This window comes from Leptosomus discolor, chromosome 7, assembly GCF_034619465.1.
Source record: "Leptosomus discolor isolate bLepDis1 chromosome 7, bLepDis1.hap2, whole genome shotgun sequence".
Taxonomy (NCBI): Eukaryota; Metazoa; Chordata; class Aves; order Leptosomiformes; family Leptosomidae; genus Leptosomus; species Leptosomus discolor.
The window spans coordinates 54,568,922-54,587,672 of NC_141397.1; the positions used below are offsets into that span (position 1 = coordinate 54,568,922).

An 18,751-nucleotide genomic window follows, 5' to 3' on the forward strand; every position below is an offset into this window, starting at 1 on the left:
CAAGAACCAGTATCTGGACTAAGTACACTATCTTTAACATTCTGTGTTGTTTTATTTTAAATTGCAGTTCAAACGTGAAACTGCTCTGATGTACACTTAAGCATCCCTTTGCCTTGTGTACAGATGGAAGTGCATCTAGGGAATGGTGGAAATTCACTATTAATCCAAGTGGAATTGGTCCATTTAGAAAAATGTGTAAGAAAACATCTACATAAAAATATGGAGAAATTCTCTGAGATTTTTAACGTTTTGGTAAGCTGTTAGACAGTCCCTCCAAACCCTACACTGACAAAACAGATATTTCTTGTATAACATCTAGCACAACTGGAGTCTGAGATGGCCGAGACCCTGAAAGTCATTGCAATGGGAGCATCTGCATCCACTAACAAAATCTTCATTTGGCTGCTATACCTACAACTGGATTGTGCCATCTGTAAAACCCTCGAATAAACATCTTCTAGGTCTGCAGAATATTACAGTCCACTCTGTAAGCATGCCAAGGACATACATCAGACAATGTCAGCATGATTAACAGGATAAGACATGGCCACATTCTATTAAAATTAAAGAGGTTTAGATGCAGTTATACTCTGGATCACTGGAAATCAGTGATTTTTCATAAGCAGCTTTACAAGCATTTAAAAAACCGCATGCTTACTATAACCTCTCTGAAACTCTTACCATTTGCCCTTGTCCTTTTTTCTTGTTTTTGTTACAGTAATTTACAGTTGGAATATGAAATTAATTTCACTTGAGCAGAAAAAATGGGCCACTTTTCAGTGCAGGTTTATCAGATGTCTGTTAGTACTGATTAGGTAAAAGGAATAACTTAGATTTTATGTATTTGTTTCTTGATGTCCCTGTCTCTTGCAGTAAGGTGTTTTATGCAACATGTGTTGCAATACACTGTCCTTTGTAACAGGGCATGGCTCTCTGTGTGCATAAGTCTGCAACTAGAGAGCCTGGTGTGCGAGTGGCAGTCTTTTTCATGACAGCTACATGTATAGTCAATGAGACTGGAATATTGCTCCTTTCAGCCTAGACCCTCTTCTTCGATTAACTGCGTAATAACTCAGACTGCAAGACTACCAGGTGCACAGTTTCGCGGTAAGGAATTTCACAAGAATTTCTGCTATGAGGTCGGGAGCACCAGGTGGAAGAGAGGCTTCTGGGGCAGCATGACTCCAATGTTATGAACCGTGAATAATGCAAAGTGCTATGACGTAGTAGGACCGGTATTTTCAGCAGATATAAAGAAGTATTAGTGCCACCGCATAAGGCGCCAGCAAACCTCAGGTAAGGCATGGTGCATGTTTCTAGTCATTCGTGTTAAAAAACGTGCAGAGGAACAGAAGACGCCTAGTGGGGTGATCATGGGAACAGAAATTCTGTTTCACAAGAGGTTAAAAGAATTGATGACTGTGATTACTCTCTGTAAATACATATGAAGAGTAGATACCAGGGAGAGACAGAGGTATTTAAGTTACAGGATAGTGCTGGTTCAGGGTCAGAGGAAAATAACTTCTCCTCAGCCAGGCAGTTATGATAAGGTTTCTGATTTCTGGATGGATGAAGATATGGAACAGCCTTTCAGACAAGGTAATGGTAGAGGCACCCTAAATCATTTCAAGAAGCTTGCTTAAATCATGGCAGGAAAAGATAACAACAAAGAAGTGATTCTGAATATTATCAAGATGTTTACTATCCTTCTTGTGCTATTTATACTGACTTACCTAATTAATCCCACTGTTCAGGGCTTTTGATGGTCACCTGTGACTAAGAAGGAACTGATTTCTTGCCTTTGCTTCTGAGGGATTTTTTTTCTCTCCTTCCTCTTAATTATATAAAAAAAAAATTGCTACAGCTTGAGATAGGAATCTGATAATATAACAAATAAATAGCTAATGATCTGTATAATAAACTAAAACCATCAATTTTCCTTTCTTCTCAATCTTGGAATCAATGATAGAAGTGGAGATGCACGAAGTACTTTTACACAGAGAAAGTCAGACAATGTCTCTTTCCAGTCAACAGGCACTAATAAAATACTTTAAATGTTTTTCTCATTTTTATCTTTTTAAGAAATCTATGATCCATATTTTGAGTCTAAACAACATAAGAATAATCTATTACACGTGGAGCTCTAATGCTAAAAATATGGTAAAGATTTGTTGTGAGATAGCTGTGACAGATGACTACAACGGCATTCTTGAAAGAAGAAATAACACTTGCAGCTCTCATAGGAAAAAGTGACTTATTTGGAAACAAAGGAGGATGCAATAGCTTTTCCTTTATCCCATCAGCAGCTTCTGTCCAGGAGAGAATTAACCCAAGGTATTAATGTGTGTTAGGAAAGCTTACAGCTGGAATGTTTCTCTAAAGCCTGGTTTGCTCCGCCTGTGTATCTCCTCTTATATATACTCACTCAGCAGATGCATGTGCCAAGCCAGTATGCTCAGGGCTGGGCTTATGTTGACTTGGAATTGGGAAGGAAACCACTGTCTGGGGCATTAAGAAGCACTACAATGGGAGCTGCTCTCCCTGGATTTTAGCGGTGACGCAGTGCCCACAGTCCACCCTGATGCAGCCATTGGCATCGACCTTAATCACTGCGCTTTGCTGATCTCCTTTTTTAAACTCTGCTAATAAAAAAAAAGAGGTCTGTGAAGGATTCAGCTTCCCCCAAGAGTTTAGGTTGACATTCTTTCCCTGCTGATCTAAAGGGAAAGAAAAACACATCAAGAAATAATTTTTAAAACAAATGTATAAAAGGTCTGGCCCCCTGTTCCTTTGGGGATTGCAACTGCCTCTGCTGTGTGAGAGTCCGGGATGCACATTTCTCCCATCCTGCTACCTTATAAACTAAAATGGCTTCAAAGGCAGCATTTTTTTTCAGCATTCCTTTTAGTCAATCAAGGAGATGCCGATGAATTCCAGTGAGAAAAATTCAAAGCTGAGAATGTCACATCTCCTTTAGCTGTTTTGCAAATGATTGGCAAAGAGAGATTCTGAATATCCACAGTGGCAGCGGCTGGGCCATAAATCAGAAATACCTTTGTTTTTACCCAAAAAATGTCTGTTAGGCAAGGAAAATAGTTGTGGCCTTACAAAAGTCCGCCTACCACTACAAATATTAGAACATAAGCTGCTCATTTAAAAAAAAAAAATATGGAGAGGAGAGGAGAGGAGAGGAGAGGAGAGGAGAGGAGAGGAGAGGAGAGGAGAGGAGAGGAGAGGAGAGGAGAGGGGAGGAGAGGAGAGGGGAGGGGAGGGGAGGGGAGGGGAGGGGAGGGGAGGGGAGGGGAGGGGAGGGGAGGGGAGGGGAGGGGGGGAGAGGAGAGGAGAGGAGAGGAGAGGAGAGGAGAGGAGAGGAGAGGAGAGGAGAGGAGAGGAGAGGAGAGGAGAGGAGAGGAGAGGAGAGGAGAGGAGAGGAGAGGAGAGGAGAGGAGAGGAGAGGAGAGGAGAGGAGAGGAGAGGAGAGGAGAGGAGAGGAGAGGAGAGGAGAGGAGAGGAGAGGAGAGGAGAGGAGAGGAGAGGAGAGGAGAGGAGAGACCTTGAAAAGCTGAAGTAATCTTGGTTTTGACTTAGAGATGCAATTTAGGTTTCACCCTGACTGTAGAAAAAGACTTTCCACTCCTGCTCTCTGAGGCTGTACTGACGAGAACCCAGGAGAACTGAGTGCAGGAATGAAAGATGTGTTGCTACTTTTAGCTGTATGTCCCATATGGGACTAAATCTGTATAAGACAGGAAAAGATAAGATTTAGGGAGCGTTTTTTTGACTGTGGCATCTCTCCTGTTGGAAAACAGAGTGTTTTAGCAGATAGTCTGTTATCCTCGAAGCAGGGATTGGTCCTTTCTCTGAGCAGGGGTTCCTAGCACACATTTGATACTCTTAACTGGGTAGATTACTGAGTGTTGCTGTGCTTTCTACCTCTTCCCTAAAGTAGAAGCTAACAGACTAATTTGGAGAATTCATAATATTCCATCCCTTCTCTGCTCCTGCTTCCTAACAATTTCATCTCTCTAAGAAAAAACTCTGCTTATACATGCTTACAGGGCATTGAGTGCTTCTACCCTGGCCCAGCAAAGTACAAATAGACTTAATTCTCCTCCTGGGTCAGGATCTAATTCCTCAGTCCAGGTTCAAGCTCTCCAAGCCCAGCTGGTGATGAGATGACAGTACATTTTGCTCCCGAGATCCTATTTTTCATAAAAGCACTCTGGGCACACATTCAAATGCAGCTTAAGACACTTAGGAGCAAAGTTACAGTGAACATCCAGATGGCCAGGGCACAGTTCGTATTGCAGTGAGTTCCTAAATCACTTAAAGAGCTCTGAAAATGCACCTGAATTTCTGGACATGAAGGAAGTGACAGAAACCAAGAGTGAATGACCCTGACTCAGGAAAACTGATAAGTACATGCTTCCACCTGTTCTTGTTTAGGAAAACACGGGAATGTGAGACTTCATTACAGGGATTTGAGGGTAGAAATACATGTTTTCTGTCACCGAGGTGATATCAGGAGTAAAATAAATGCCAAGATGATTCACTAATTCAAGGTGAGAACGGAGGAAGACAGGCAGGGCCTGGAGAGCAGCCATCAGAAAGGGCCCCAGAGCCCTGGCCACCCCAGAAGCACCAAGCGCTTCCCTTCACCTCCCCGCTGCCCCCTCGTAGGGCTCCTCGGTCTATTCCACCGTTGCAGCCGGTTCTCGCCGCCGGGCTGCCGCCCCGCTCGCCCTGCCAGGCCTCCCCTCAACCGCCGCGCCTGGATTGATCCCCCCGCTCCCACCCCGAGCGGCGGCAGGGTCCTGCCCACAGCGGCTGGGCCGGCGGTACCGGGCCGAGCACCCCCTGCCCGCCCTCCCGCTGCCGGTGCTCGGCCCGGCCCGGCCCTGGGCCGCTGCGGCGCTCACCGGGGCGCGGCGGCGGCGGCGCCCGTCTCCATGGCGACCACCACGCTCCAGGGGCCTCGCGGGGCTGCCGAGGTGGGTGCCTGCACAGCGGGGCTGCGGCCGCCGCTCCCCGGATCGCCGCCCGGTGCTGAAAGGGGATGCGGGGAACGGGGCGAGGGACGGCGCTGGGGGTCGATGTACTCACACCCCCCCGCCCCGCGGCGGCCTCCTCGGTTTCTCCCGCTCAGGCGGTGCTGGCGGCCGCCCGCGGGCGGGTCCTTCGCAGCCCATATCCCGGAAGGCAGCGCAGCGGTTCCCCCTTTTGCCGCCATCTTGGTTCGCCGCCGTGGGGGTGAGGCGGGGAGCGGCGGCGCGGGGTGAAGGGCGAGGGGGGAGCTGCCCCCTCCATGGGGCCGTCGGTGGGCGCGGGGCTCCCGGGGCGCTGCGGCTGGAGCCGTGCGGAGCGGGTAGAGGGCGGGATGGCGCCGGTGTGCGGCGGATAGTCCCGGCCGCGGGTTGAGGCCGCAGTTGGAGCGGGGCTGAGGCGCCCGGAGCGTCCCGTTGTGTGGGGAAGCGGAGGGGTCCCCTGCTCGCCCCCGTGAGGCAGAGCCCGCCCTGGGGAAGGCTGGCGGGGCTCGTCGCCTTGCTTTGGGTGGTCCCGGGCGGCAGGACGTTCTGGCCCCCGGACCAGGCCTGCGACAGCTCTCGCGGCTGGACGGAGGTGCCGGCCCGGGAGGCTCATGGCTTGCGTGTCGTTTCTAGGCCTGCTGGGACCAGGGCTTCAGGAGGACACCATGACCGGGAGGTGAGTGATCTGCCCCGAGCTGGCTCTCGCCTCGCTGTTACAATGTGCTTTTGACAAGTCGTCTTGCAAACGGAGCATTGCTGAGGGTGTTTTGTAAAAGCTGCGGGCGATGATCCGCTTTCCTGTGGCTGCTCTCATGTTCCAGGACAGCTGCTCTGCCCAGTGTCCTGCTGGGCCCTCTGGTGAACGCCCACAGCTCTGTCTCCCTGTTCTGTAGCTTCTGCCTTAAGCTGGCTGTAGCTGTTTAGGTGATGCTTTCCCCGGCCTGTCGGTAGGTGCGGGGCGTTAATAGTGGTTTTGTTAGCACGATGTTTGTGAACCTTCAGCGTCCAGTACAGGCTTTGACACCCTGTTCCCCTCAGTAAGGGAGATACTGTGCTGTCGGGTTTTCTTACGGATATAGGAATTGAGTTTGTAATGTGGAGGGATTAAATCTGAACCGCACCTTTTTGGCTTCTCTGTGGAGTTTATCTTCTGTTATGCCTGTGTGGAAGGTAGAACTGGATAGCTTGATTTAATACTGCTGTGTTACGGGACGGTTGCTATATGTAGTGGAGACAGTCCTGATGTGTGCAGTGAGCCTACAATTGTTTTACCTGCGTGGCACAGACAGGTCTTTGTCATGAAGAATTGTTCAGGAGTTGGTGTGATGTCCCTTGTCCAGTGGAGCTGCTCGCTGGCTGTCCCCGTCCACTGCAGCTCGTCCTTTTGAGGCTACAAATCAGCAGCAGTGACTGTCTTCTGTAGTGATTACTGCAACACAGAGCACTCAGTTTGTGGTGTGTAGAAAAAAAGTAGTATTTACTCATCACAGAGTGTTTATAGACTTTTGAAAGCATAACGCCTGCTGATGTTGGAGCACTTTGGTTTTGGTATGAAGCCTGTAGTGCCTGAAGTTTATAACAAGCAGAAAGAGACAAAATTCTCATAAATCCCCCCTGTCCCAGTTACTTGGCTTTCCTCTGTTGACTGGATGTAAGGATTTACAGTCATTTGTAAAAGCAAAAGCAATGGGCTTTTTCCTCAGATAAATTTCTACTGGTGTGGAAAAAACTTCTGCTGAAACAGCACGTGATCTGTTCTTACGTTTGATGCTTTGGAGTGAGTTATAATTCGTAAATGTTTTCAATGCCTTTAGGCTGTGGTGCAAGGCCATTTTTGCTGGCTACAAACGTGGCCTCCGAAACCAGCGGGAGCACACTGCCCTTCTGAAAATTGAAGGTGTTTATGCCCGTCAGGAGACAGACTTCTACTTGGGCAAGAGGTGTGCCTATGTGTACAAAGCTAAAAAGTAAGTCACTTTTTATTGTCGTGCTAAACTAGCCAACTCCTGTATCAGCTTTTGCAAATGCCAGGATGTGAGCAGTCTGTTTATAGAGCTTTTGCCAGAACAAAAATTAATTTGGCTCAGTTTATCAATGGAACGTCCATGGAGTACTGTGTAGACTAGTTTCCTGGGATCGTTTTGTTTTTAAAGTCCTTGGTTATTTTTATTTTAATTGGCCTATATGTTCTTAATTCAGATCATGAAATAATGATGTGAGACAATCATTCCCTGTTAAAAATTATACGTTACAGAGCAAATGGGGTGAGAAACAAGTTTTGTCTGAGACTGGCAAAAACTGAAGGTGGGTTGATAAGCATAAACTGAAGCGAGGTGAATTTTAATTGAGTACTGTGAGCTATTGAGTCTCTCCAACAGCGGGATTATTTTGTGAAGCCTGGAGGAATTTGTATCCTGGCTTTTGCGTGCCCGTGTCCGAGCGCTGTGGCTCCATTGCTGGGGGCCTTAAGAACAGTTGCTTAATACCTTCTACTTATTTTTTTTTTTTGAATGTAGTTGTTAGAGTTCAGATATGGGAGCTCAGAACGGAATAAAATTGATCAGACTGTTAACTTGACCATCATCATTTCCGAGATGGCACGTGGCTTTCCTTATAAAGCCATTTTTTGCAGTCTGTCCTGATGGCTTAGGCCTCTCCTGCCTTTGGTGTGTCTGGAGAAATCTGACAGATAAGACATTGCATTTTCTTTGGAGCCAAAATGGATAAGTTTTCCGTTTGATCATATTAGCATCAATGTTTTCCAAATTTTTAAGCTTCGTCACTTGTTAATACTTCTCCAGTGGAGCTTTGATAAATTCCAAGCTGCAGTACTTACACATGTGGAGGGTACAGTGAAAATCCCAGGCCTGGCAAATTGCACAGGTAAATAAAGTAGAAGGTGGTCCAGTTAAAGATGGCTGTGGAATAAATTTGCAGAAGTGCCTTAAAGAACCTGCATCGTTTGTGCTCAGCAGTTCTCCTTCTCCCTTTCCTCAGCAACACGGTAACCCCTGGGGGCAAGCCCAACAGGACACGAGTGATCTGGGGGAAGGTGACCCGCGCCCACGGCAACAGTGGCATGGTTCGTGCCAAGTTCCGCTCCAACCTTCCTGCCAAGGCCATTGGACACAGAATCCGGGTGGTAAGTGGATTTATTTTGGCAACAAGATATTTATTGGCAGTTTTCGGAATGCCTTGTAGTCCCATGTAGTATAAGGGGAAACTTGAACTATGGTTCTGTTGTTGTTGTGTGTTCGACGTGGGTTGTTGATGAGTGCTTCTTGGGGAGCTAGGAGGGGTTTTTAGCCGGCTTCTTGTGCTGAGGGGGTTGGTCCCTTGGCAAGGGGTTTGTGTGCTTTTGCTGACATTGTCTGGAAAGGCTCTGCGAGTTCCAGGGCTCTTCCTCAGCTCCCATCAGAAGCTATCTTCGTTTCTTTTCCCAGGATTTTGTACATGCATTTTTGTACCCTTTCCACTCCAGTTTGTACCTGTTGATAGATTTTTTTCCCCTGTCTCCCAGACATTGTAACTGAGGCCCTGACCTGTCCGCTAATACCTGCTCCGCAGTCGATGTTTTAGCTGCAAGGTTCGGTGGGACTGGCCCTTCAGGTCCTTCACCCAGAGTTTTGGTGCAGTATCTTCCTAGTGATGTCGTCAAAAGGAGTATCAGAGGGGCGCAGTCCTTCCTTTCCGTCTTTCTCCTCTGCCTTAGAAAAAGAGCAGTGGGAGCAGCACAGTTAAATCCTGAAACTAGACCCATGAGGGCTCTTCCCGTCGGCGAGCAGGGGGCTGGCTGCCGGGGCAGCCTGGACGCCAGCAGCGTGCTGTTCAAGTCGCTGAGCTGGTTCTTAGGCCTTCCCGCTCTTGCACCTCTTCTGCGGAAATGGGGGAGTCGCTTTTAGAGCAGTTGAAGAGATTGATGATGTAGGTTGTAACTGCAAAACTTGTGTTTAAAATAATACAGTCCAATAACGATTTCTAACGCGATTCTATCTGTTCTTGTCTTTTACAGATGCTGTATCCATCTAGGATCTAAATTTTTATTGGAAATAAAATGGAGAATCTGTTTAATTTTTGTACATTTCTATTTTTATCCCTTGCACCTACTTTGAAGGAATTTGTTCTTTTTCAGTAGCATATCAGAGCTCGCAAGAGAGGGACAAAGTAGTGACTCTAAGCTAGATGATGAAATGGAGATTGGACCTGTGCTGGGCAAGGCGTTTGTAGAGCAGACTGTGTTCTAAAGACAGTAACTGGCAGCCTTCACTGCGACCCGTCTGTGCCTCCCATCAGGGAATCTGAATGGTTTGCAGGGCTGAACAGTAAATGTTTGCAACCTCATAAACTGCACACAAGCTTCATGTAGAATATGAGAAGTAATCAGTTCTTGCCTACGTAGTAGAGGGAAACTGCTTGTTCTGTTCCTCTTGTACTTGGTGGTGGCTGCTGTTGAGACAAAACTGTGTAATGGGACACTAAATCCCAGCGGGTGTAAGCCCTAGCTCGCATCTAAAAATAGTAGTTCTGGTAGAACCGCAACGAATGAGACGGTGTGTACCTGGGCAGCACACATGCTGTGCGACTTAGACACGTTTTCATCACGCACCTCTGCCGTGCTTGAGCGTCAGTACTTGCTGGTTTCCTGCGTCATGTGGGGTGGCGAGGATCCTTACATCAGGCTGGTGTATCATGAGTTCTTGCAAGGTTTGTTGAACAAAAAGGTGGTAAAAAAAAACCCAAACCCCACATTCCTAAAGTGCAAGCCTCAGAGTTTCTTAGTACATCCCTCAAAAATACTGGGTAGTTTCCAGGGAGGTTTCAGGCAGCTGCAGGTTGGGATGGTTCCTGCTCATGTCACAGTCCCAGAATGACCCATCAGCACCCTGGGCGGGTGATTCTGTTGATTCCATGTAATTGTTTCCTCGCTGGGGAAGCGTCCCGAGTTGGTGAAGCAGGTGAGTGGTTGCCCTGTCTGTCCCCCCATCCTGCTCCAGTGCAGGTCCCTCCTTCCCCATGAGGGAGAGCTGCCTGCTCCCTGCCCGGCCTCCTGCCTGTGGGCTGCAGGGAGCCTTCTGAGCTGGGGGCTTGGCTCGGCTCCCCTCCTGCAGTGGGCTGATATTTCAAAACTGATCCTCTTCCTTCTGGAGGAGGTGGGGCAGGGGTGTGTTCAGAGTGCACTACTGGGTAAGGTAAGAGTTTCTTTTGAATGGCAGTTCAAGCAAACTTTGGGCCTGGCCACTCAGCTCTGCTGGAGAAATCACTTCACTGGACTTGCTTCAGGAGCGGAACCTGCTGCTACTGCTCTGCAGCAGCAGGAGAGCGCTTGCAGTGGAAAGCTGCATTTTTTTTTTTTTTTTTATCCTGTGGAGAGAAGCTGCAGCTTGTGGGATGCTGGGTCAGGTCAAGCAGGGCTTTAGTCTTCTGCCAATACTGATGGGTTGTACACACAGGGTACACATAGGCGTCAAAGAAGGATGGGGCGGAATACAGATTGAATTTCCAGTTTGGGGCGTTATGGAGGAAGGAGGAGGAAGTGTGGTGGGCAAATTGGACTGTGACAGCGGGTTGGTAGGACTGTGGTCCCTACCTGTGGTTGGATTCTGCTGATGAGAAGGTAATAGGTGCTCTTGAGTTTGAGGTAGGATCCTCAAAAGTACGTCATGTTCCTTTTTCTCTCCGCTCTCATCTTTTTCTACTGTACCAGACTGCTGAGGTACAAAGCCTGTTCCTGGGAGGTCCAACATCGAATAGCATGTGGCTACAATTTTTGAATTTTTGGGTCAAAACCCTGCTATTTCCTTCCACATTCATTTGGTCCCACCAAAACCAGTGTGTTTGCTTGTACATGGTGGCTGCTCAGAGCAGCTGCAGCAAACCTCTTCCACTCCTTTCCCCAGCAGTGCAGCCAGCCAATGTGTGGGAGGAAGCTATGGCGTCAGAGGAGCCTGCCGTCTGCTTCTTCGTGGACCAAACCACCTGGGAGTTCCTCAACCTGCTGGACTTAGTGGGGAGGCGGAACGGGCGGGTGCTGGTGTTGGAGGTGCACAATGACAATGTGAGAGCTCCCTTGATGCTGGCGGATTTTGCCCATGAACTGTGCGGCATGGCTGACGTCAGGGCTGAACGACAGCCGGCAGAGAGGGTGGCAGTGGAGGAGGAGGAGGAGGAGCAGCTGCCACATCTGATTTTTATGCTGTGGCAAGCCACTGTGTTGAAGCAGCTCATGCAGTGGGATTACCTGGATGAGACCCTCTGGGAGGTGAGGAACCTCTTCCCCTGCCTGCCAGACGTGCTAGTGCTTGTGATGATCCACCCGGATCCCCAGGAGCAGCCGGACCAGGCAGTGGGAGCGCTTAGGAGAATGCAGTGTCTGTTGGATGGGACCTGGCAACTGGTGGTGGAGGCAGCGGTCTACAGGCCAGGCCAGCCTGATGGTATCCTGGAGACAAAGAGAGCTGCGTGTAGAGCACTGAGAGAAGTCTCAAACTGCCATGAAGGTATACTGGGACATAGCTAAACGCACGGGTGAGGGACAAAGAGACAGGCTTTTTTGGGGGAAAAAAAAATGTGCTTGGGGTGTGGCATGGGAGGGTCTGAGGACAGTGTAGACCAAAGTGATGCTTTGTGTCTGGGTTCAGATACGGGAGGGAAGGTAAGCTGGGTCCTGCAGGCAATGTGAGCTGGGAGTGAGGGCTTAAGTGCTGGGATGGGGATGGACAATGTGAGTCCAAGCCAACTGCCCCCTTCCAAGTTGGACAGTGGTGGCTCTTGCTTCTTGCCCCAAAACACACATGGCTATGGAGGCGCTGCTCGGTGTAACAACGGCAGTCCTGACACTGCCTGGAAGCTGGGGCTTTCTGTTACGATGTTAGCAGCTCCACGGTCTCACTGACCCTGCGTCCTTCATTGGAGCAGTGTGCCAACTTTTTTGGGTGAGCCATAGGCCAAAGCTTTGACCAGGATGATGCCTGCTGTTCTTCTGTCATGTGTGTTTCCTTCCCTAGAAATCGAGTCCCAGAATCCGTTCGTTATTTCGTTCCCAGAATTCGGTTGCTGCCGTGTTCTGCCTGAACATATGCGACACGAGGTATCGAAGACAGCTGGAGAATGAATTCCCTTGGGCAGCAGAATCTGTCAGGTTGGGTTTAGCGCTGTTCACCTGGATGTCCCTTTGTAGGAATACTTCCCTCCTGGTGCCTTGCTTGTCTGCCCAGTCCTTTTGCATGGACATGGTTCAGTACGTGGCTGCTACCAGAAGGGGACACTGTGCCCTCAGCCACACGCTGTCCGTGCTACAGAGCTCAGATTTCTTTGTGCATTGGCTGAACAATCTACCCCAGGAAGCTTCTGTAAAAAAACCTACTGAGTTTCTGTTTTGCATAAAATGCTTTGCTCGAATATCCAAATACCCTTAACAAACCTGCTGGGCTGTCACCAAGAAACCAGCTGTCAACAGAGAGGGAGTCAGAGCAGGCCAGTGGCCTCAATTTTAAACTGTCCCCAAACTGATACAGTGAAAGAAACAGAGGTAAGACTTAAGACCATGTTTTCCTAGGAGAGCCTGGGTGCAGGGGTCTTTGATACATAATTCCCATCAGCACAAAGCTCCTGAAATTCCCCAGGGTTCTCTGTTGTCACAGGATGGTGAGAAATCAAAATTTGCTGCCCCCTCTTGCTTATTGAATGAGATGCTGCAACCAAGACAAAGGTCCATCTCCTGTTGCGCTGCTATTTGCCATTAGAGCGTTGGCCTTTCCTGAGATACTGTCCTCACAGCAGAACAGTCAAAGGGTGTGGGATGAGCTGTCTAAACTTGTTACACTGACCCATGGGATCCTTCCCACCTGCCCTGATGGAAGGACCTGTGAATGGCTTATGTGCATGGCGTGCTCTGCACCTCGCTGCTTCACAGGCAGCCGCTCCAGGCGTGCCTGGTAGCCTGGTGTGGTGTGTTTGGGCATGCGACACCGTGCTGTCATTCGTGCTGTTCTCATGCTTGCTGCCTGAGCAGCCCACGAATGTCCCGGCCCTTCAGTACGATGGGTGAAAGAAGCTTGCTGTATCTTGACCCAAACTCCGCTGAGGTCTGTAGATCAGGGTCTGAGTTCTGTCTCACGGAGGTGTCGGCACAGCTCTTGCAGGAGGACTGAGAGCTGTGTGGGCTGAACCTGCAGCGCGTGCAGAGCTGAGAATCGGCTGCAGTGAGGACGGTCCAGTCTGTGCCCGAGTGCAGACTGACACCGCTGAGCCCTCCTGTAGCAGCAAATCAGTCAGCATCCTCTTCAGGCTAGAGACACTGCAAGTGAAACAGTGTATTTGTGTTTGCTGCTGCTTATTCCTGAGGAAAAAATACCTATGCAGGTGAAAACCCAACATTTAGCCAACTGTCCATTAAAGCAGCTATTGCAGGGAACTGACCTTACATACAAGTGGGTACCAGTAGATATTCAGCAGGTTAAATTACTGGGCTGGGTTATTGTGGATGGGAGGAACTGTGGAAGCAGTAGATTATTTTTGTTTCTAAGGCCAGTGGCCTATAAAATAGCTCAACTCCTTTCCCATCCTCTGGGCTTAGCAAGGTACTATGGTTACCTGCGTGTTTTTGCTTTGGGAATTTATATGTATTTCTTTTTTTCTTTTTTTTTTTTTAACAGATCTTGGATCCACATAAGATCTGTCACCAAAAGAAAGATTAAAAACTTGGTGTTTATTTCATTTTCCTGTCTGTCTGTGTGTACCTATAAGCTTTAAAGCTGTACATCAAAGACAATGGAACTCCTGCTGAAGCTGCAGGTTTGTGCAATATAGTGTGGAAGGGGCAGGATTTGAGGGTGTTGCAGAGCCACTGAACTAACATTTCTCAGGGAAATGATCCTCCAGGTTGTTTTTGAAATATAGGTTCATTCCACAACCTTAAGGACAGTGTGGCTTTATGGAGCAAAACAACCTTGCAGTAGGTGTTTGGGTGGTGCTGGTGCTTGGCAGCCTCTTGGATGAGGTGCTGGTTCTGTGAAAAAAACCTGCTTTAAAGGATGGGTGGAAAATGACCTTGTCCAGTTGTCTAAACATAATTATAACACACATGACCCGATTGCTCTGTCGTGGAAGTGACTTTCTGTGAGTGACTGGGCATCTTAAGATAAATTCCTCCTTTTGTTAGAGAGGATGCTTTGGATCAAGTTAAGGCAGAAATAGTTCCCTTGAGTCAATGCAAGATGTGTGCAGTTCAGGCTGTTTGTGAGTGCAGAAGGTTTGGCTTTAAGAGACTCCTGATCAGCATATTAGGACATCCTGGAAGCAAGTAGCTGTGATGAGGTCCCGTGTTTCTGTTAGTTCCTGTAGCATCTGAAACAGGCGGTTAACCATCCAAGTCCAGGCACAGCCCATGCAGCGCTCTCAAGTTTCGCCTCTGGCAGCACGTCCGTGCTGTGTCCACGCACTTCTGCGTGGGGCAATGTCTGGCACTGCTACGCGCTGCTGGTGGAAGGGGAAGCACATGGCTGAAATCCTGGCCAGGACCTGGGAGCACAGGGATGTGTGTCTGGGACAGGGAGGAGCGTGGTCACCCAAACAGCCGAGGACAAGAGGAGGCAGAATGCCATGGGTGCTCTTGAGCTGCATCCATGCTTCCTTCTGCTAATCCTGGGTGGATATATAGGAGGCTTGGAGCTCCCTGCTCTGCTGCTGTGACTGCTCCCCAACCTGCTGCAGTCCAACAGAGGCAAGTCATGGGAGATCTGCTCTTTAAATGCTGAATGCCCTTCTTGTTTTGACTAATGCAGGGCTGGCGCATTTTCATGCGACAACTCTGTGCCAGGCTAGCAGAAGCACTGCGACCCAGCAAAGCAGGAACAAGCAGCTGTGGCCTGAAACCTCTCCAGCCAGCTCAGCTAGAGCCTAAACTGGAGATGCACCAGCAGGCAGTAGGAGCACTACTTGCCTGTGCCAGGTCCCCATCCTCCTCTTCAGAAATACCTTCCTATGCCCTTCTGCCATCCAGAAAGGGATGATGACTCAAGGAAACTTAGGACAGCTGCAGAGGTGGGCAGGATGAGGCGCAGCTTTCAAAGGGAACGGGGTTTTGGAGAAGAGAGTCGGGGAAAGGTTCCCCACCAGGAAGCCAGGCTGTGTCCGAGCCGTGGGGCAGCCAGGCACTTCCCAGCTTTATTTGCTTATGGGGTGTAACCTCTGCTGAGCAGAGCTCAGAGAGGTGTGATGATTTGGATGGATCCAGGCCAGGGCTGAGTTGGCACAGGCTGTCAGGAGACCAAAACTGGAGCTGCCTCAGCGGTCCCTGGAGGTGTCTGGGTCTGGGGAGCTCAGACAGAACAAAGTGACCATCCAGTTTGAATTCAGTTGTGACTGAACTTGGTGCAAGAAGGATCCATGTCTGGGTTTATCCAGTTCAAGCTTCAGTGGGTGAAAAGTGTGTGCGGGGGTTTGGGTTCAGGGGCTAGAGAGGTTGAGGGGGAGTTATGGGGAAGGCCAGTGGAAGAGAAAACTGCAGACAGGGGCTAGAAAGGGGATCAGTGGGACTAGGATGTTCAGGGCAAAGGGATAGGCAGAGTTTGGGGTATTTTCTTCACGTGCAGTTACCTCCTCTGCAACTTCTTTGGGGCACCCAAGAAGATCTCCGTGGATGAAGAGCTCGGCAAGTGCTGGTGCCCCTCAGCAATGCTCCTGGTGGAGGCTGGTAGCACTGCACAAGTAGAGCAGATGCTTTCCAGCATCCCATAATGATGATGTGTTTTTTCCGAAGCAGGTTTGGAGAACAGGTCTGTGAAAGAACACTTGTGCAAAGGTTTGCTAAGGCTTAGCTTGTCAGCAGCCAGTTCCTGCTCCTAGCTGGCTCAGAGGCTTTTCCAAGTGCCTCTGTGAGCTCCGAGGCCGCTGAGAGGAAGAGTTTAAGGACTCGGGCTGGGTCACTGGACGCAGGGGCTCAGAGCTGCTCCCACAGATTCCCTCCTGCTCATTTAGCCTCTCTGCACTCCTATCATCAAAACTGGCACGAAAATCCTTTTCCCCACCTTCTTTCTACTCTCTTCAGAAGAGATTTATCTTGGCAAATGCATCTGTTAATCCAATGGACCTTTGATTTTGTTTAGACTTCAAGGCACTACTAATCCACATGACAAATTTATTTCTCTGAACAAAGCATCTTCTCTTCCTCCTTTGAAGTCCAAAATAAGCAGATGTTGTGTTTGGTCTGAACAGCTATGGGCATATGTAAGAGATGTGATTACCCTCATTTAGGGCTATCTGTTGAGGTTTTCCAAAAATGTGACTGTCAGATGAATGTCTGAAGGAGAGTCGAGCCTTCTAAGTACATTTGTGTTTTCACTCAGATGCCTGCCAGAGCTCTGAAGTCATTTGGTCAGGGACTACTCATGACTGCCTCTGAACTGTGTGAGCTGTATCTCTTTAAGTAGCACAAAGGAAGATAAAGTTGTATTTGCTGTGAGATCTTACCTCTGTTAATGAGTAAAGAAATGTAAACGAGGTTGGTTGGGTATTGTGGGTGACATTTCACCTTTCCAACCAGCCTCTGCTGGCAATGGTACACGTGTACCCAAAATTCACTAGAGAATTGCAGTGGCCACGAAGAACAGCTCTATCTGGTCCCAAATACTAGTTTCTAGAGGCTGCTCTGGCAGTTTAAACATTAGGGACACTGCAGAGACATAGCCAGTGGTGCTCCTTCTGAGCTGGGTTAGGAAGAGCATTTCCATTTTTTCTGTACCTTCTGTGCAGGAATCATCTTCATAAATTTGGGGAATCACCTGCTTTGAAAGCAGGCACTTCGGGGTCTCTATGTGAGTTGCTAACACAGCCCTGCTTGAAAAGAGCCCTGCGAGACCTGTGCTGTAATGGTCTTTGCACATCAGACAGGGTATAACTGGCACGACCACACCAGAGGCTGTGCTGGCAGCTCGTGTGGAGTTTAAACATGCTGGGGGGCTTGTCATGGCCATTTGCAGGGAACGTCCTGCCTCCTCAGAGCCAAATTCAAGAGACCTTGGCTTCCCTGATCAAACTGGCTGAAGCAAGTGTCTGGTTCCTTGCAGGGATCAGCCAAAGCTGCTGGTCCCTCTTCCCAGGGGCCTGCTGCTTGTGACTGGCTTACGAACATACCTGTGTGAGGGCTGTACATTCTGTAGTGAGGGAAGGTGTGAGCAGAGAAACCCCAAGGTGAGGGCTCCTGGGGACCAGCACCCACTCCTGTCCCTTCCTGCTGCTGCTGGCACAGCTCATGGTGCTGATTACACCCGGGGCTTTTCTCTATGGGACCAGGAGCCGGATTCTGAATGCATGAGAAAAAATCCCTTGTAAATACAAAATCTGGGCAACACTAAGGCCAGACCTGGCTGTTGAATTATGTCTGACTGCAGCCCTGCCGTGTTGACAGCTGTTCTCAGGACTACCCCACTGGCATGGAAGCATGTGCTCTTGCAACAACAGACCCTGATCTTTGGAAGAGAAGCCTAATCCTTCCTAATCCTTTATCTCCCCCTGGTTTGCTTATCAGCACTTGTCAATGAGTAAGTTACTTTTGCTAGGACCCAGGGTAGAAAGTCTCTCTGAAACCCTCGCCCAGCTGTCTGGCCCCTGCAATGCTGGCGTGGGGCACTGTTTGCTAAAGTTGTCATAGCTGAAGCAAATGTTTTCCTGGTTTAAAATTGGTGGGACACAGCAACCTTCCCAAGCTGCCACACCTCCGCTGTGCCTGGGGACTAGCCTGTGGCACATCCCTTCCCTGCGGTGGCTGCTGATCTGCTGGGCTCTGGGGATGGGTGGCCATGAGGACAGGCAGGGAGCAGACACGCTGGCTCAGCTGCCTTTGTGGCACGACTGTGCCCCAATGTGCACGTTGGGAATCACTGACCCGGGGCAGGCACGGGGGTTTTGGCTCTGCTTTCACCCTGTGCTCTTGAAGCCTCGTCCACCAGTTCCACAGAGATGGTTTGGAGCCAAACGGCCTCAGACAGCAACCGGCCAAGCTGCCTCTGGCCATTTGCACCTTTGAGCTGTTTATCCCCTCCTGGGTTCTTGCGATAAGACATTACCTGTTTGGAGGAGCATATTCTGATATGGCTCAGGGGAAGTATTTACCGTGTGCTGTGGATCGAAGCTTCCTGGTTCATCTGACAGACACACTGACCCTGTGCAAGTGGCTGCCGTCACACGGCTGCTGTTGGCTGGCAGAGCTGGCTCATGGGGTACCGGCCTTTCCCTGCACTGGGGCTGTGTCACGCGTGCCAGCACCGAAGCCCGGACTGTAGCTCTGTACTTATCCCTGCAAACATTTTGTTCTTTGATGGGGTGGGTGTGTGTCCCTGCGGAGCGCTGCCACTACTGGTGGGCCTGTGCCCATGGGCTGTGTTTTGCGTGGAGGGGGATGGATGTGGTGGTTGCGGAGGGGAAGCCAAAGGGGACTGGCTTGGGAAAGGACTCGGAGGCGCACTGTGTGGGCTGCAGCTCAGCTGTGCGCTTGTGCATGCATTGGGGAGCTTGTGATCAGTGGGGTGGGTATGGCTTTGAGGGGGTACTTGTTTCCCAAATGGGGCTACAGCCTGGCCAGGCTGTGCAGCAGCGTAGTGCCTCCTATGGCAAAAGATGCCACCGAGGCCGCTCTGTCACCGCCCTGGGGTATGGCATGTTACACCCCGGGGAGCATGTTATACCCTTGGGGGTGCACGACCAGCTGCTCCTCTATTGCAGCCTCA

The 18,751-nt window shown here is 49.5% G+C and overlaps 2 protein-coding genes across 2 annotated transcripts; both read left to right on the plus strand.

The window, feature by feature from the left end:
• Nucleotides 1-5,591: 5,591 nt before the first annotated feature.
• RPL35A (ribosomal protein L35a) lies at nt 5,592-9,098 on the plus strand. The gene is made up of 4 exons (XM_009947441.2): nt 5,592-5,703; nt 6,842-6,994; nt 8,025-8,169; nt 9,040-9,098. The coding sequence occupies exons 1-4, from the start codon at nt 5,639-5,641 to the stop codon at nt 9,061-9,063; spliced, it is 387 nt and encodes a 128-aa protein (XP_009945743.2). The 5' UTR covers nt 5,592-5,638; the 3' UTR covers nt 9,064-9,098.
• A 1,849-nt stretch (nt 9,099-10,947) lies between these two features.
• LOC147415282 (uncharacterized) lies at nt 10,948-12,138 on the plus strand. Its single transcript, XM_086468731.1, has 2 exons — nt 10,948-11,524; nt 12,032-12,138. The coding sequence occupies exons 1-2, from the start codon at nt 10,957-10,959 to the stop codon at nt 12,136-12,138; spliced, it is 675 nt and encodes a 224-aa protein (XP_086324857.1). The 5' UTR covers nt 10,948-10,956.
• Nucleotides 12,139-18,751: the final 6,613 nt, after the last annotated feature.

What these genes read in the sequence shown, in the direction of transcription:
- RPL35A (XM_009947441.2), top strand. Translation starts at nt 5,639, where the DNA reads ATGGCTTGCGTGTCGTTTCTAGGCCTGCTGGGACCAGGGCTTCAGGAG. An exon ending in GAGGACACCATGACCGGGAG is followed by an intron (nt 5,704 to 6,841) that starts GTGAGTGATCTG and finishes CAATGCCTTTAG; the next exon opens with GCTGTGGTGCAAGGCCATTT. An exon ending in TATGTGTACAAAGCTAAAAA is followed by an intron (nt 6,995 to 8,024) that starts GTAAGTCACTTT and finishes CCCTTTCCTCAG; the next exon opens with CAACACGGTAACCCCTGGGG.
- LOC147415282 (XM_086468731.1), top strand. Translation starts at nt 10,957, where the DNA reads ATGGCGTCAGAGGAGCCTGCCGTCTGCTTCTTCGTGGACCAAACCACC. An exon ending in AGTCTCAAACTGCCATGAAG is followed by an intron (nt 11,525 to 12,031) that starts GTATACTGGGAC and finishes TTCCTTCCCTAG; the next exon opens with AAATCGAGTCCCAGAATCCG.